This window comes from Pelmatolapia mariae, linkage group LG10_11 (genome assembly GCF_036321145.2).
Source record: "Pelmatolapia mariae isolate MD_Pm_ZW linkage group LG10_11, Pm_UMD_F_2, whole genome shotgun sequence".
Lineage (NCBI taxonomy): Eukaryota > Metazoa > Chordata > Actinopteri > Cichliformes > Cichlidae > Pelmatolapia > Pelmatolapia mariae.
Window position 1 is genome coordinate 15,604,766 of NC_086236.1, and position 18,695 is coordinate 15,623,460.

The 18,695-nt window shown below is 40.9% G+C and overlaps 3 protein-coding genes and 1 pseudogene across 3 annotated transcripts; all 4 read right to left on the reverse strand.

Annotated features, from left to right (window-relative positions):
- Positions 1–332: 332 nt before the first annotated feature.
- LOC134635257 (claudin-4-like) lies at positions 333–995 on the reverse strand. The gene has a single exon (XM_063484660.1). The coding sequence runs from the start codon at positions 993–995 to the stop codon at positions 333–335; it is 663 nt and encodes a 220-aa protein (XP_063340730.1).
- Positions 996–2,437: 1,442 nt separating this feature from the next.
- LOC135933602 (serine protease FAM111A-like) lies at positions 2,438–5,325 on the reverse strand (annotated as a pseudogene).
- Positions 5,326–8,244: 2,919 nt separating this feature from the next.
- LOC134635259 (claudin-4-like) lies at positions 8,245–8,907 on the reverse strand. The gene has a single exon (XM_063484661.1). It carries the CDS (start codon positions 8,905–8,907, stop codon positions 8,245–8,247), a length of 663 nt encoding a protein of 220 aa, XP_063340731.1.
- Positions 8,908–11,103: 2,196 nt separating this feature from the next.
- Positions 11,104–11,769, reverse strand: LOC134635260 (claudin-4-like). The gene has a single exon (XM_063484662.1). The coding sequence runs from the start codon at positions 11,728–11,730 to the stop codon at positions 11,104–11,106; it is 627 nt and encodes a 208-aa protein (XP_063340732.1). The 5' UTR covers positions 11,731–11,769.
- Positions 11,770–18,695: the final 6,926 nt, after the last annotated feature.

Here is an 18,695-nt window from a genome sequence, read left to right on the forward strand (position 1 = left end):
GGATATAAGACAGAAGAAATTCAATAAAATCTATTAGAACACAAACTTGCTCAACTCAGTTCCCATATCCTATAAAAACCCATGCATGTTAGACGGTATGATGTTTGTACTGACTGTTATTTACCCTGTAAACATTTAAAAAAAGAAACAAAAAACCCCCCCCCCCCAACTTTTTTTGACTGTGTGCTCACAAGCATTCAGAATATTGCACATGTTCCTATCGTATGTTTTGTAGACAGACAAAATGCAAAGATTCCTACATATTTTACTCATATTTCAGACTTTATTACCTGATGATAACAGTGGACTCAGTCAAACAGAGAGTGAAACCATCATGAAACCTTTTTCTTGTTTCTAGTAGAACGCTGTCTAGATGAACGTTGTTGTTTAGTGTTAGTATGTGCAGATTTAACGTCACATTCTGTCTCATTCCTGCAGAAAAAGGAACGGCAGAGAAGGGCTCCTCCCAGGTATAGCAGTCCTGCGGACACCCAGCCGATGTAGAGTGAAGCTCCCAGATCCGTTCTTTGATTGTTGGTCAGGTCAGGATTGAACATATCCTTAACGATGGCGTGTGTGGTCCAGTAGACAGGCAGGGCCACCAAGCTAGCTGCAATGAGTAACAAGACTCCAGAAGCTATATCCGCTTTGGTCTTTCGCCTTGCGTCTGGTATAAAGTTGATGCATTTGCTCCCAACCACGCTAAGCAGAATCCCACAGAACTGGATGATGATAGCAAAAACGATGAGCACTCTGGCATCCTGCAGGTCTTTAGGTAAGTCCTGTATAGAATCGTAGGATTTGCACTGCATATTGCCTGTACTCCTTATCACACACATCTCCCACAGACCCTCAAAGTGGATCTGAGAAACGGTATTGCTTGAACCAAAGAAGACTGAGGTTTTCCATAGCGGCAGTGCGCAGATGAATATCGTCCCTAAAAAGCCAATGATGGATAAGAGCAAACCCAGAACATGTCTACAACAGGCCGACATGATGAAGCTGTGTCGATCTCTTCAAGGAGGAAAGGAGGGTGCTCCTAAGAGTTGTAGTAATTTGTCTGTGAGGGACAATTTCAGCAGGTAATTGGTTTTGTTGCACATACTCCTCCTCTCCATCACAGAGGAGGAGTTTTCTAGCATGAGCTGAAACAGGTTTGTGAAGAAATCTCACTAAACCACCAATGAAAAGTGAAAGTAATGAAGAGCTGAGTACAGAAACAAAGGCTGATATGACAAAATGAATGCATTTTGTGTAAATGAAAAAATAAACAATTCAAATAAAGACATACCGTTTTATAGGGTGTAAAAATTAAGTGTGAAAACAGAGAGACTGAGTGATCAGTACTGAAATAGTCCAGCTGTGAAAGCACTCACTGTGAAACAACTCTTTATTTATTCAGAATTTAGGGATTAAATACAAATTCAGTCCCTTAGTAAGTTGTTTCAGTGTAAATTGTCAGCATTGCTGAAATGTGTGAGATTTATTCGCAGCACTTGCTAACGTATAGTTCCCAGCCAGAACACATCACTTTCAGAGTGACCTGATTGCCAACTGATACTCTTGGATTAATGACTTGCAGAAGTTTGAATATATAGGAGTGATAAATTGTCTTGCACTTTTTTTAACCTGAGTATCAGTGAATGACCAAGAATTCTTGGCACATGTAGGGTCTGGCAGGGAAACCCTACAATTAGTTAAAAAAATAATAATCAAACCCTACACAGCAAAATAAACCTGCATCTTTAGATCTGCTCAGTATTCTGTTCATTGTGTGTAGGGCAGATATTTACTGAAAATAAATCTGAAAGTGACCCTGATTCAGGCTCTCATATGATTAAAAAACAACAACATAAAAAGCAGCTAAACAGCAAACCGTATTTATTTGATATAAACTGGTCATATTGAAAATATTGGTATCATATTTTGAAGCCTTCGATCAACACTCCATATATATTCAGCCACAGTTGATTCTAAATTTGAAATAAAGCATGCACAAAAAAGGAGAAAAATACAGATATAAAACAGTACAAAGGGTATAAATGTAAACCAGAGTTATTTGAGACGGTACTGTGTAAATGTCACATCAAAATGAGAAACTTCAACATGATATTTATCACATCCATATCATTTGAGCTCTTTAGCATCGGAGCAGATTCTCTTAGTTTCTTCAAATTTAACCGAACACAACGTTGGAAAGTCGTTATTACTTGCATTTCAAAAACAACAGAACCAGCATACATGCATTATTATTATTAATAATATTATTTATAGTACATGATGCATCAGTTGTTTAACAAAACCTTATATGAAAGAGTAAATTGAAAAAATTTTAGTTTTTCTGAACAAGTGTCCTGACTTATTAAAAATAACGACTGCTTTTACTGCTCGAACTGTTCTCACTTTATCTTCTGTCTGCAGTTAACCTTGTGTGCACTCAATTAATATCCATGGGCTCAGGCTGCTCTCTCTGAGAGAAGAATTCAAAGAAAGCCTTCAAACTCTCGTCATCTACAGCCACTGAACTGTTCAATACATTTTTAAACCTTGTGAGATTTCTGCTCTCAACGAGCTTTTTCACACCAACCAAAAAGTCTTGCTGTCGAGCACATTTGCAACTGAGGTATTCTTTCAACAGATCAAACTTTTCTCTCTCCACCATTTGAATAATGATGTGCTCAATGATGTCAGAAAAGGGATACCCAAACTCTATGACACTCTGGTTTTGACCCATCACACCAGGGTAGGTGTACCCTCCTGAATGCATTGCAACAACATCGCCGTCCTCGTTAAAGACAGGAGAGCCAGAGGACCCAAAATAGAAACAAGACTCGTAAGTCAGAAGGTGTTTGCGCTGTTTAAGATCAACTGCCACTTTTTCAAAGAACCTGTGTGTCATGGTCCTGGGTCGGTGACCCAGCGCTTTGAGTTTATTATTATCATTTTCTAGTTTATTCTGATTTTGTATTAGTTCTTTGAGTTTGGTCATCGTGTTTATCATCCCTACCTGTGTCTTCCCTCTGTACTCCGTTCGGGTCCTCGCGTTTGTGTGGTAAAATAGTCTGTGTGTTTCCTGTTATGCTTTGTAGGTCTGTGTCTCATTATGTCCATGAATCCCAGCTGTGTGCCCACCTGTTCCTCGTTTCCTCATGTGCTTGCCAGTGTATTTTAGTCCCTGTCAGTTAGTTCTTGTTGTTGTGTCGTTAACATCGGTTCCCCTCTTGTGCTGTGTGTTCTCTCGTGAGTTGTATTCTTGGATTCCCAGTTTAGTTTGTTATCATTTTGTATTCTTTCCAAGCCTGCATTAAAGCAGAGTTTTTTGAGTTCACGGTTTTCCTCTGAGTCCTGCATTTTGGGTCCAATTCCTGCCTGCCACACCGCACATCATGACACTGCGAGTAACGAACTGGACAGGCTCATTATTGTTACTGTAATGCCTTTCCACAACCTGATTCCGGTTCTCAGATGAAACAACCAAACAAGATTCGATCTTTTTCGTTCCACCATCTGGATGTCCAACAATGCTAATGCCACCACTGTGACGAATGAATCCAGTGTGTTAGGAGACCACCAGGCAATATCTGAACATCACTGAGCTTTAACTAAGCCCAGTCAGTCCCTGACACATCAGGTGAGTAATCATAACCAGAAACCTCTTCCACATCTATCAGGCCATCGTTCTGCTCCAGACTTTCATAAGAGAAAGTGACAGTGACCCGCTCATTAAGCCGGCTGTTATCATTACAGAAATCTTTAATAACATGGGCATTTGTGAGGACAAATCTGCTGAACACGAGGAAACCGCTTCCTTGTGGTTTCCCATTTATTCTTACTTGACAAACAGAATGACTGAGTTCCATGAGTTTCCTCATTGTTTTTACTTCTCAGCACGACTGAGCATTGTTCCCAAACTCCAGACGCAAAAGATTCTGGGTGAAATTAAGATCACGAGCTTGTTTTTTGCTGCTTTTGATTGAGTCTTTAAATCTTTAAATTCTGAAGACAAACAATTTTGCATCTGTTTTAAATATTTCCACACAGATTTGGTTTCTTTTTTTGCTACATTGTCGGTCTGATTCGACTGGGTTAGTCTGCTGTGAAAGCTCCTCATACACACCAGAATTACCTGCCTGAGATTCACTCTGCAGCACGTAAGCGTCATCAAGACTGCCAGGCTGACTTTCTGGTGGATCAGACTTGTCAAGCAATTTGATCTTAAAAGTTTCACCATCAAGGTCGTCAACCAGATTGCACAACTCTGTGACCTGGGGTCTCACCTGGTGTGATAGACCGCAGCCTCTATGGATCTTGTGCTCAGAGCTTGTTCCTGTGCTGCCATGATTAATGTCTCTGTGCTGTCTTTCAGTCCAGCTTTGTCCAGCCACTGCTAGGATTTCTGGATGTCAGATGGTTCATTTTTAGTGCCAGGCGCTCATGGAGTGCAGTCAGCTTCTTCAGCCAGTAGGCATGAACATTACAGGGCCTGGTGCTGTCCAACTCTTCATGCTGGAGACCTTGTCTTGGATGTCTGCCACTGTGATGGTTACTGGTCCCTGTTCAGGGAGGTTGCTGTGGTCTGCCCTCAGATCCACTAGCCACTGAGCATTGCCGTTATGGGTTGCATCCTTCTCCCATATGCTCTTCCAGTATTGCTCCATCTCTAGCCTTGGTGGTGCTGTTCTCATATTGTTCCCTAGCCAGTGAGAGCACACCTTGGCTGGTTCTGTAGAGAACAGCTAGTTTATTCTCCTGCCTTCAATCTCTCTGGTGTACCTCTTCGAGTGGCTGTCCAAGGCTGTGAGTCTTTGCTTGGCAGTTTCCAAGGCCTCAGGTACAGAACCAACTTACCTGGGTGATCGAGCATGCATTTAGAAACTATTTAATTACGTTAATAAGCGAGTGCACACATGTCTGTCCTCTTATCACTTACATTTCTGAATCTTAAGAGTGAATCAATTTACAGCAGGAACCGCACACCTAGTCATCAAATGTTTGGTAAAGCAGCATGAGTACTGTAAAATTTAGTAGATTCCTGTTAAAAATCACACAAGCATCACACCACATCTGGCATATATACTTCCATTTTATACAGTACACAGTTGAAATGATAAACTATATATTCCAGTCATCCACTTATCAGGAATTCTTGAGTAAATGGATGTCACTGATAAATCAGTGCAAGTGTTTTTAACAAACTGTTTCTTGTTTTTGTTGAACTCATCAGCAGCTGTATTTAAATGTCTTCTGTTCACTTTTCCTAACCTGGAAGCCAAGCTTGTGAGTCTTATCCCATGTAGGTGGCTCTTCTATGTTGTGCCACGTCATTCCAAGATCCAAGCTTTTTCACTTGTGTTTTCTTTGTCTAATATTTTGAGTTGTTTAATGATTTGAAAGACTTTTTCACTCTACTGTATGTACGTAGAAGTTCAGTTCAGAAACTAAGAACAGAATCCAATATCCACCTCGTTTGAATTTGACTTTGCTGGTAATGTGAATCACTGCAAATGTACTAATGCCCAGTTTGTAACAACAGACACGATGCCTGATACTACAAAACAACCCCAAGAGATGCGGTTAAATGCCCTCTCCAAGTCCAAAACACCCGACATATATCGTCCAGTTGGGCATACTTGTTGACACTGTTCTTCATAGGATAAAGTGCTGGTGCCGTGTTCCACCACCAAGAGCCAAGATCACTTCCAGAATTTTTATTTATTTAATTGTAATTCTAGGAATCTTTTGGCACATGGTGTTTTGGAAATGTAACAGTTTCTGTTTGTAGACTTAAAAAAACTACAGTTGATTCATTCTGATGATGTTATATTACTCTAAATACACAGTGTCTGTAAATTCAAACTAGGTCCTCATGCTACTAATGTCACTTGTAACTGTACTGTATATACACAGGACTACTGATGTAGGGTTGTGTTTTTGTGGCACTTAAGTTTAAATTGGCCTTGGACAATCATTCTTCCATAGCATTAACAACAGACCAAAAAAAATTAAGAACATCATGGCAGACTTGGACGGTGTGTGTGGTTTTTTTTTTTTTTTTTTTTTTTTTTTCTGACAAACGTCTGTTCAGCAATATTTTGTTCTATTATTATTGTGTGAATGCAACTGTTACTCAATTCATCTTTATTATTCTGAATTTTGTATGGTTTTTTGGGGGGGTTGCTATAACTTTTGGCATTTGTTCCTGTTCTTTCTATAATAACCTTTTCTCACAAGATTCTTTAGAAAGCAAGTAGATTTGGGGGGGGGGAACTCCCTGAAATTAAGATTTAAATTGTTTAAAATGCTACTTTCAGCTGCAGAAACTTAGAAATTTTAGTTATTGTGGACTTTCTAGTGAAAAATACCGTCAGGCAACACTGACAACAAAGATCACCTATGGCCACTGAGATGTTGAGATTTCTCCTCTCAACAAGTTTCTTCACACACTGACCAAAATGTCTTGCTGTCAAATGCAATTGCAAACAAGGTATTCCTTCAGCAACAAACTCTGAACTCTTCACTATCTGAATAATGTTGCCTTCAGTGGTAATTGGAAAAGGATAACCAAAGTTAATTATATTATTGGTTTGACTAACAAAGTGTATTCCTAGAGTATTTTATTTATTCAACTAAAAAATGTTTACGATAAAATTGTAAATTAAGCTCAATAATATCCTGCTGCGGCTTCTTCTGAAGTTTTTCTTCTACATGAGTTGGACCAGCTGGCTGAAGATTGTCTAGGCTTCCCTCACTGCTTTATCAATATAGACACTGATGGCCTTCACATGCTGCTGAAGCCTTTCTACATCTTTCTGTGTGTCCTGGTTTCACTGTTGGATGTTGAGTCATGTTGGCCTGAGCTCTCTCTGCCTCTCAGTCCTTTCTGCTACAGCTGACACTGTGTAGTGGCCTCTGTGTACCTTCATACCACAGAGGTTAACTGATATACTGCTGATCGCTGGTTCTGAAAAGTCCTAATTTCATACCGAACCTGGAGGTGGCTCTCACAGTAAGAGGCCACACACTGCAGACAGGAATTGGAGACTTTCAGGGCCCTCCCAGTGCACACACACCACAGGTCACATCTTTAAGTCCAACATAGTGTTGTGGATGAGGAGAGGTTTAGAGTCTAGTCTTCTTCAGCTAATCAGGCGTTTGCAGAACTAGCTTTGGTATGAAGCCCTTTCTGCACTGATAACAGCTGGAAACTCTTCTTAATCTCCTCCTCTTTCCAGTAGTTCTTGATACAGCTTACTCAGTAGTTGTGCCCACAGATAAGAGTTGTTGGATACTTCAGTAAATCCAGACAGATTAAAAAGCACAACTTCTTCTGGTCCAGCTGAAGCCCTCATTCAGACAGTTTCATTTCCTTATAGTAGATCAAATCTGAGCTTTGATCAGCTTAAGCCTGTGTTTCCTGTGTTTAGATCTGCAGCGAATAGGACTCATTACTTTTTTCCTTGTTCTACCTTGTTCAGAGCTGTCTGACAAAATGTGGACAGAGATAAGCCACTGTGTTAGAGAGGAGGCAGCAGGTTTCCCTTCATTCCAGGAAGAGGAGTGCCTTCTCTCTGGCAATGAACAGCAGTTCAACATGCATTGTATGCTTGACAACAGGAACAGAAAAATCTGTGCTGCAAAATATATTTGCTGTGGATTTGGCTCTGAATGTAGAATCTGTGTCCCAAAAATTCCAGCGTGACACAAAGCGTAATAGTTAGTGGTATGGGTAGAATTATCTGCTAATTGGGGTAAAAAGCTGAAAGAACATAGCATTAGCCCTTCTGCTCCAGTTAGCATTAGCTGCTAACATGGCAAGCTGGAGCAGCTAACACTGCTAATGCTGAAAAAAAACAAAAAAAACAAAACACTGTCCCACTATAACTTACGCCCTGAAAATCTATCACTTTGGAATAAGTAAGGGGATATAAGACAGAAGAAATTCAATAAAATCTATTAGAACACAAACTTGCTCAACTCAGTTCCCATATCCTATAAAAACCCATGCATGTTAGACGGTATGATGTTTGTACTGACTGTTATTTACCCTGTAAACATTGAAAAAAACAAACTAAAAAAAACAACTTTTTTTGACTGTGTGCTCACAAGCATTCAGAATACTGCACATATTCCTACCATATGTTTTGAAGACAGACAAAATGCAAAGATTCCTACATATTTCACTCATATTTCAGACTTTATTACCTGATGTTAACAGTGGACTCAGTCAAACAGAGAGTGAAACCATCATGAAACCTTTTTCTTGTTTCTAGTAGAACGCTGTCTAGATGAACGTTGTTGTTTAGTGTTAGTATGTGCAGATTTAACGTCACATTCTGTCTCATTCCTGCAGAAAAAGGAGCAGCAGAGAAGGGCTCCTCCCAGGTATAGCAGTCCTGCGGACACCCAGCCGATGAAGAGTGAAGCTCCCAGATGCCTCCTTTGATCGTTTGCCAGGTCAGGGTTGAACATATCACTTACGATGGCGTGTGTGGTCCAGTGGACAGGCAGGGCCACCAAGCTAGCTGCAATGAGTAACAACACTCCAGAAGCTATATCCGCTTTGGTCTTTTGCCTTGCGTCTGGTATAAAGTTGGTGCACTTGGCCCCAACCACACCAAGCACAATCCCAAAGAACTGGATGATGATAGCAAAAACGATGAGCACTCTGGCATCCTGCAGGTCTTGAGGTAAGGTGAGCATAGAATCATACTCTTTGCACTCCATCTCATCTGTAGTCAGCAGAATGCAGTTCACCCACAAACCCTCAAAGATCACATAAGTAGTGGCAATGTCAGCACTAATGAAGTCTGAGACTTTCCACAATGGGAGGAAACAGATAACTATTGTCCCTAGAACACCAATGATGGCTGCGACCAAACCCAGAATCTGTCTGCAGCTAACTGCCATGATGAAGCTCTGTTGATCTCTTCAAGGAGAAAATGTAGTAAGAGAGTTTTGTAAGAGAAGAGTTCAGCAGGTATTAGTTTTTATTGTCCACACAGAGGAGAAGTCGACTCTGGTTTTCTTTCCTACTGATTAGAGAGTGCTAAAGGAGGTGACAGAGGAGGAGTTTTCTAGCATGAGAAGAAACAGGTTTGTAAAGAAATCTCACCCAACCAGCTTGTTTCAACTGTCTGTGATACGGACAGTTGAGTTTCACATGTGAATACAAAGGCTGATATCACAAAATCAGAAAAATGCAGACATGCAAAATGGTAATTATGAACAATCGGGGTTCAAATACTGGTGGAGGCATACAAGGCACACATCCAGTAGGGGTCCCCAAGGTAGGCTACCTTAGCTTACCTTAAATGTAAACAGGGGGGACTCTGTTAAATAGTGAGTGTGTATATATATATATATATATATATATATATATATATATATATATATATATATATATATATATATATATATATATATATATATATATATATATATATATATATATATATATATATATATATATATATATATATATATATATATATATATATATATATATATATAAAAATGACAGTGATGACTAGAAGTAACTACCCAACTCTGTACTAAGTCACAAAACTACTAAATTAGCTGCAAATGTTGCGAGTTAAAATTGTTTAAAAAAAAAAAAAAAAAAACCCCATTGTTATATATTATCTGAGCCGATATTTTATGTTAATAGGCTAACATGTAACAATCTGCCAATCTGTTTTAATCGGATTCTTTTTAAAGCTGAAATATAAACTGTCACATATTATAAATGTACTCATATTTACTTGCGCTGTCTTGTTTCATCGAATATAAGCTTTGCGTTAATTTTTAATGATAAGGTTGATCCATGAAAATGCATTTTGACATAACTTTGATCAAAATAACTCACCTTTGTTTTGTCTGCTTAATACAACTGGTGTCTTGAAAAAAACGGAGACAAGTCTGACAAGTCTGTGAGCTGATAATAACTTTAACTTAGTATGTGACGTTCTTTAACAAATGTTGTGTAAATATTTGTTAGGAATATGGGGTTTTTCCTTACACTCTCATTCTTTAATGCAAAAATCTACCAAACAAAATAAAAATAAAAAATACATTTTTAGCCTGTTTGGCAGCAAGGATTTACCACAAAAGCTGTAAAGATTCTTTCACAAACACTCCCAAAACCAGATTTAGTGTTAGAATTTCTTTATCGTTTGACATTATTGTAATTATTCTTGCTAACATAATGATATTATATACTCATAAATGCCAGTCTTAAATTATATTGGCATATAATCGTACACAGAAAAAAAACATTGATCAATAACAAATCAAAGGAAAAGTAAGTTCAAACAACACATTTAAATCAATTACTTTATCATTATTAATCAAATTTATATCATTCAAATTTGATATTAAACTGTTTTAAATGTGCATGCTTTAAATTCCACAGATATAAGAGAAAAAAATGTTTAAGTATGTCTGTGTTACTAATATAAAACAACATAAATGGAAAAAGATGTATAGCAAAATTGTGTAAATACAAGAAAATATATACTGGTAAAAGAAAGAAAGGCAAGTTTTATGTGTTGAAACTAGTTTGTTTTAAATCTATTTAAATATATTCTGTAAGTGGTTTTCAGATGTGGTTTATTGGTTTTAATCAGTGGTGGGATTGGTATTTTCGTTAGTGAACACAATGAATTGACTTGTACACTTCAGAACTGGTTCAGTTTGTGTCACCATGCTGCAATTGACTGAAGCTTAGCTGTTGGCATATAAGCATTCATGTATCTTTCATATTCGTGAGATTCACATCTCTGATCTGAGTGTCCTCAACAACAAATCGATGTGTAGATGGGTGACTGGCTACATTACACCCAGAAGAGGTCACATCTTGTACTAAACACCTTGTATATACATATATCATAGTTTTGGTTAACAAAATCCATTTAGAATGCAAACTTACTTGTCATTTTTTGACTAGTATGCATTCACACATTCAAAAATCCTGGGTGTTTGTTCCTACAGTTTGTTTTGAAAGTATGTTTTGAAGCCAAAAAATTTACAGTCAGTTAAGTAAACAAATTATGACTGCTTAACTTAATAATAGACTAATTCAATGGCAAAGAGAAAGTGAAACCTTTATCTTGCTTCCACAGACTCAGCCCTGGAGTATCCAACCTCATATTCAGTCTCATTCCTGGAGGAAAAGGAGCAGCAGAGGAGGCCTCCTCCCAGATACAGCAGTCCTGCAGTGGCCCAGCCGATGTAGAGTACGTCTCCCGGCTCCACTCTATGAATGTTGGCCAGGAAAAGGCTGTTGGATTTCATACTAATGGTGAGGTTGATCCAACATGAGCTGACTGGTAGGGCCACCAAGAAACCTGATATAGTAAACAAAGCTCCGGAAGCTATAACCACTTTGGTCTTTTGCCATTTGTTTGGCACAATGTTGATGCATTTGCTCCCAACCACGCTAAGCAGAATCCCACAGAACTGGATGATGATAGCAAAAACGATGAGCACTCTGGCACCCTGCAGGTCTTTAGGTAAGTCCTGTATAGAATCATAGGATTTGCACTGCATATTGCCTGTACTCCTTATCACACACATCACCCACAGACCCTCAAAGTGGATCTGAGAAGTGGTGATGCTTGAACCAACTAAAGCTGAGGTTTTCCATAGCGGCAGTGCGCAGATGAATATCGTCCCTAAAAAGCCAATGATGGATAAGAGCAAACCCAGAACATGTCTACAACAGGCCGACATGATGAAGCTGTGTCGATCTCTTCAAGGAGGAAAGGAGGGTGCTCCTAAGAGTTGTAGTAATTTGTCTGTGAGGGACAATTTCAGCAGGTAGTTGGTTTTATTGCACATACTCCTCCTCTCCATGACAGAGGAGGAGTTTTCTAGCATGAGCTGAAACAGGTTTGTGAAGAAATCTCACTAAACCACCAATGAAAAGTGAAAGTAATGAAGAGCTGAGTACAGAAACAAAGGCTGATATGACAAAATGAATGCATTTTGTGTAAATGAAAAAATAAACAATTCAAATAAAGACATACCGTTTTATAGGGTGTAAAAATTAAGTGTGAAAACAGAGAGACTGAGTGATCAGTACTGAAATAGTCCAGCTGTGAAAGCACTCACTGTGAAACAACTCTTTATTTATTCAGAATTTAGGGATTAAATACAAATTCAGTCCCTTAGTAAGTTGTTTCAGTGTAAATTGTCAGCATTGCTGAAATGTGAGATTTATTCGCAGCACTTGCTAACGTATAGTTCCCAGCCAGAACACATCACTTTCAGAGTGACCTGATTGCCAACTGATACTCTTGGAATAATGACTTGCAGAAGTTTGAATATATAGGAGTGATAAATTGTCTTGCACTTTTTTTACCTGAGTATCAGTGAATGACCAAGAATTCTTGGCACATGTAGGGTCTGGCAGGGAAACCCTACAATTAGTTAAAAAAATAATAATCAAACCCTACACAGCAAAATAAACCTGCATCTTTAGATCTGCTCAGTATTCTGTTCATTGTGTGTAGGGCAGATATTTACTGAAAATAAATCTGAAAGTGACCCTGATTCAGGCTCTCATATGATTAAAAAAACAACAACATAAAAAGCAACTAAACAGCAAACTGTATTTATTTGATATAAACTGGTCATATTGAAAATATTGATAAGGTATCATATTTTGAAGCCTTCGATCAACACTCCATATATATTCAGCCACAGTTGATTCTAAATTTGAAATAAAGCATGCACAAAAAAGAGGGAAAAAAACAAAACAAATATAAACCAGTACAAAGGGTATAAAGTTGTTATTACTTGCATTTCAAAAGCACAGAACCAGCATACTAGTGATGGGATTTCCGGCTCTTTTTAGAGAACCGGCTCTTTCGGCTCGAATCACTAAAAAGATTCGGCTCCCAACCGGCTCTTCAGGTTGTTTTGTTGCTTTAATTAATTTATTATTACAATAATATAAAATTATGCACAAAAGGAATTACTAATGTAAAAAAAGTGGTTTTATTTATATATGTTTATATATAAATATATACAGTGGCCCCTAGAGACACGTACAAACTCCAAAAAGCACGTACAAACTCTAAAACACATTTCTAGCGTTAACTGAACTTCCAAAACAGAGCTACCTAGATCACTTAAATTACACAATTGAAAGCATATGTGTATTGTTTGTGTATTTATACCCCCGTGTGTCGCCCCCCGTGTGCGGCAGCCTGTTACAGCAGCTCTGCTCATTCCGAGTTTCTTTCCTTCTTATCTTTTCTTCTCGTAATTTTTCTATAACTAACGTATTAGTAATTAGACTCTGCAACCATGTTCTACCGTTTTGTGCTAGTTCATGTCGTTTTTCTTAGTTTTTTTCTACTTTTTTCACCCATGTCTGGGGACCCAGAGCAGGGATCATTTGTTTACAGTAAGGATCAGCTGTTAGCGCTGCGTCCCACAGCAGTACTGCTGGCGGACAGACCCGACATTCCCAGCGAGCTGAGGAGGAAAAGACGGGCGTGTCGTGCTGGGAAGGAGCGCCGTCGCCCGAGAAGGAGACGTTATCGACCATCTCTTCCTTCTGTAATTATTGGAAATGTACGGTCTTTGCACAATAAATTGGATGAGCTCACGTCGCTAACCTGGTCACAGAGGGAGTACCGGCAATGTAGCATCATGATGCTAACGGAGTCGTGGCTAACACCGCTAACTCCGGACACGAGTGTGACACTACCGGGATTCCAGCTGCTTCGAGCGGACAGGACAAGAGACAGCGGTAAGAGGAAAGGAGGGGGACTGGCAGTGTTTGTGAATGACAGATGGTGTAACCCTGGGCACATCACTGTAAAAGAACAACTCTGCAGCAGAGACATTGAGCTGTTAGCCATTAGCATGCGTCCGTACTACCTGCCCCGGGAATTCTCGCATGTTATCGCGATAACAGCGTATGTCCCCCCCCTCGGCCAACGCGGATGCAGCCTGTGACTCTCTCCACTCAGTGGTCAGCAGACTGCAAACACAATCTCCGAGAGCCCTCCTCATAATATCGGGGGACTTCAATCATGCCTCACTGGACTCCACACTGCCCACCTTCACCCAGTATGTGACCTGCCCAACCAGAGACAATAAAACACTGGACTTACTGTATGCCAATGCTGAAGAGGCATACAGTTCATCACCTCTCCCTCCCCTGGGCAGATCTGATCACAACCTGGTGCACCTTGTCCCTGTGTATGAGCCCTTAGTGCGCAGGGAGCCACCAGCCACCCGCACAGTACAGAGATGGTCGCAGGAGAGCGAGGAGGCTCTTAAGGATTGTTTTGAGTCGACTGTGTGGGAGGTGATCTGTGACGACCACGGAGAGGACATCGACAGCCTTACTACATGCATTACGGACTATATTAATTTCTGTGTGGATAACACCGTACCTACCAGGATTGTACGGTGTTTCTCCAACAACAAACCTTGGATTACCCCGGAAATTAAAGCTGTCCTCAAGCAGAAGAGGAGGGCCTTCAAATCCAAAGACAAAGAGGAGTTGAAAAGGGTGCAGAGAGAGTTGAGGGGACTGATAAGGAATGGGAAGGATAGCTACAGGCTGAAGATGGAGAACCAGCTTCAGCAAAATAACGTTGGTGAAGTCTGGAGAGGCCTCAGAACCATCTCGGGCCACAAACATCAGAACTCTCTGCCTGGGAGGGATGTGAGGTGGGCAAATGAACTGAATCATTTCTTCAACAGATTTGATTCAGCCATGAGGCAGTCTCCAACATCGGCTGCAGACTCAACCACCCCCACTGCTGCTGTTCCACCTCTGACACCTCAGACACTTCACACCTCCTCTATTCACCCTGCTCACTCCTCCCCACCCCCAACAACAGCATCCAATACACAATCAACACAAGGCTCCAGCCTGTCTCTCTCAACCACCCAGGTTAGGAGGGAACTGAGGAGGATTAATGGCAAGAAGGCAGCGGGTCCAGATGGCATCAGCTCGAGGGTCGTCAGGTCCTGCGCAGACCAACTGTGTGGTGTGATGGAACACCTCTTCAACCTGAGCCTGAGGCTGGGAAGAGTCCCACAGCTCTGGAAAACCTCCTGTGTTGTACCAGTGCCAAAGACTTCACGCCCCAAGGACCTCAACAGCTACAGGCCGGTGGCTCTGACATCCCACCTGATGAAGACCCTGGAGCGGCTGGTCCTGGCTCAGCTTCGGCGCCTTGTGAGCTCATCACTGGACCCACTTCAGTTTGCCTACCAGCCTGGCATTGGAGCGGATGATGCCGTCATCCACCTCCTACATCGCTCCCTCGCTCACCTGGAGACCGCTGGGAGCACTGTGAGAATCATGTTCTTTGATTTCTCCAGTGCCTTCAACACTATTCTTCCCTCGGTTCTGAAGGACAAGCTGGAGAACTCTGGAGTGGACCATCACCTCACTACCTGGATTTTGGACTACCTCACCGACCGACCACAGTATGTGAGGACTCAGGGCTGTGTGTCGGACAGGGTCGTCTGCAGTACGGGGGCCCCACAGGGAACTGTTCTGGCTCCGTTCCTCTTCACCATCTACACTGCAGACTTCTCCCACAACTCCACCCAGTGCTTCCTGCAGAAGTTCTCTGATGACTCTGCTATAGTCGGCCTCATCACTGATGGGGACGACAAGGAGTACAGAGGACTGACTCAGGACTTTGTGGACTGGTGCCAGCTGAACTACCTCCAGATCAATGCCAGTAAAACCAAGGAGCTGGTGGTAGACTTCCGCAGGAACAAACATCCTCCACTGCAACCACTGAACATCCAAGGTATGGACATTGAGACTGTGGACAGCTACAGGTACCTTGGTGTTCATCTGAACAACAAACTGGACTGGACTCATAACTCAGACGCCCTCTACAGGAAAGGGCAGAGCAGGCTGTACCTGCTGCGGAGACTCAGGTCGTTTGGAGTGGAGGGCCCACTCCTGAAGACCTTCTATGACTCTGTGGTGGCCTCAGCCATCTTTTATGGTGTGGTCTGCTGGGGTGGCAGCATCTCTGCTGGGGACAGGAAGAGACTGAACAGGCTGATCCGAAGGGCCAGCTCTGTTCTAGGATGCCCTCTGGACCCAGTGGAGGTTGTGAGTGACAGGAGAATGGTGGCTAAGCTGTCATCCCTGCTGGACAACATCTCCCACCCCATGCATGAGACTGTGACAGCACTGAGCAGCTCCTTCAGTGGGACGCAGAGATTTCGCAGGTCTTTCCTCCCCACTGCTGTCAGACTCCACAACAAAGACTTTAACTGATCATACACACACATCCACAAATGTGCAATAACACAAATGTGCAATAATCTTTCTGGCACCGTTGTATTTTTCACTCTGTTGTATATAGCATTTGTATTCTATTTTTATCCTATTGTATATTTTATTCTATTTTATTCTACTGTATATAGTATTATATTTTTATTCTATTCTGTACAGTTGTGTACTGTATTTATTCTTATTTTATTTTATTCTAATTGTCCTTCATAACTTTTGCACTGTCCACTTCCTGCTGTGACAAAACAAATTTCCCACGTGTGGGACTAATAAAGGTTATCTTATCTTATCTTATACACAAGCACTCATATATATTCAAATAATTTAAAAAAAAAAAAAAAAAAAAAAAAGTTCATTTACCTCTTACTACCACACACTGGTCGTTGGTACTTGCTGGCTTGTGTAGCCTCTAGGTAACAAAAGCTCAACCACTGCGCCTAGCATTCTGGAGCACTTCTGTTGTCTTTTGTACATGTTTTGGAATTTTTACGTGCTTCTGAGGCTACGTCCACACGTACACGGGTATTTTTGAAAACGGAGATTTTCCGTTTTCGTTTTAAAAAATAATCCCGTCCACATGTAAATGCAGAAATGAAGGAAAACGCTGCTAGGAGCATGCCAAAGCAACAGGTGCCGATATATTCCTAAACGTGTAGAAATGTTGGCCAATCAGAAGTCTAGAAGCCTCGGTGGGAAATAGTAAACAAAGATGGGGCGTAGAAGCAGAACCGAGTCGTATGTGTGGAGGGACAGTAACTGTGTGTGTATATGTAAGCATTTAAACACTGCAGAGAGTACAATTAACAGTATTGTAGAAATTCATTTCACCGAAACAAAACATGGCGCAGTGTGACGTCAAAAAAGGCGCACATCTTTGACGCTGCGTTTTCCTCATCGACGCGTAAATGCAAAAACTGAGTTTTCGAAAATATCCACCCTGACAGCCATTTTTGGAAATCTCTGTTTTCAGTGACCGAAAACGCCGTTTACGTGTTGACGAAAGGTGCAAACGCGGGTATGTGCAGATGTAGCCTGAGTTTTTATGTGTTTTGGAGTATGTACGTGCTTCAGGGTTTGTACGTGTTTTGAAGTTTGTACGTGCTGCTTTGTCTCTAGGGGCCACCGTAAATATACTTTTATTTAGTCACTCCACATAAAATGTAATAAATAAATAAATCATATAATACAAAAACCAACTAGTCACTGTTTTAACTATTTAAATTTTCAGCTTTTCCTTTTAAACAAATTTAAAATGAAACAACACAAAACACTGCAAATCACAGCACAATTAAATATAAATTAAGATATGAAAAAGAAAATGCATATTCTCTGTCATATGGGCCTGCATGAATAAACTTTCTGAATCCTTTATCATCTGCAACTGAATAGTTGTGGATGATTACTATACCTTTTTAATGTGACATTTTTGTCCCTGGCTCTCTTTCTCTGTCTCTCCCTCCTGCTCTGTTCCTGTGCTACTGCAAGTGTAACTACCGCCCCTCCCCCCTCTGCCCAGCGCAAAGCACAAGGCTCGCGTGCGGAGTGAAGCGGAAAAAAAAGTGCGAGAGAGAGGGTGAGAGAAGGGGAACCCCCCCCCCCCCAAAAAAAAACCCCACGGCTCGCGATAAGAAGCCGGCTCGCGTCGTTCACTTCAAAGATTTGGCTCTAAGAGCCATTTCGTTCGCGACCGACCCATCACTACAGCATACATGCATTATTATTATTAATAATATTATTTATAGTACATGATGCATCAGTTGTTTAACAAAATCTTATGTGAAAGAATAAATTGAAAAAATGTATTAGTTTTTTTTGAACAAGTGTCCTGACTAGGGATGGGTACCGGTATCCGGTGCCATTATGGCACCGGTTCTGACATAAACGGTAGTAACCAGACCGAAAAGCAGCGCACATTTCGGTGCTTATTTTTTCTTGAGATGTCATACACTTTGGATTCTAGCCAATCTTTTTACCTTTACAAGGATAGTAGGCGGGCCCAGGTACGTACGTTCTTTTAGAGCAGAGCTACAGATTAAAAATGCCCAAGGCTGTACAAGAGATGCAAAAGATGCAAACTCAGCAGCCTGCAACAAGTGCTTTAAGCCCCACGCTCCCGGTACCGCGAGCAAAAAGGAGGAGATCACGTTTAATCAGTTATAACACGGGGTGAGAAATATAAGTCCAGACATGTGTGGTATCTACAGAAACCTCTGAATCTCAGCTAAAATGTCATATAAACCATTTCTACAACCACCAAACTCAACGAAAACAAGCCGTGATTAAACGAGCAGTTATGTAAATGCGCACAAGTCCGCTAAACAAACAAGGCGAACCAGAAATTCTCCAGACTTCATGTAACCGGTTAAAGACAGGCTGGTTATCTTCCAGAGCTATCACCAATTCCAAA

Coding starts and splice junctions, on each gene's coding strand:
- LOC134635260 (XM_063484662.1), bottom strand. CDS start 11,730: ATGTCGGCCTGTTGTAGACATGTTCTGGGTTTGCTCTTATCCATCATT.
- LOC134635257 (XM_063484660.1), bottom strand. CDS start 995: ATGTCGGCCTGTTGTAGACATGTTCTGGGTTTGCTCTTATCCATCATT.
- LOC134635259 (XM_063484661.1), bottom strand. CDS start 8,907: ATGGCAGTTAGCTGCAGACAGATTCTGGGTTTGGTCGCAGCCATCATT.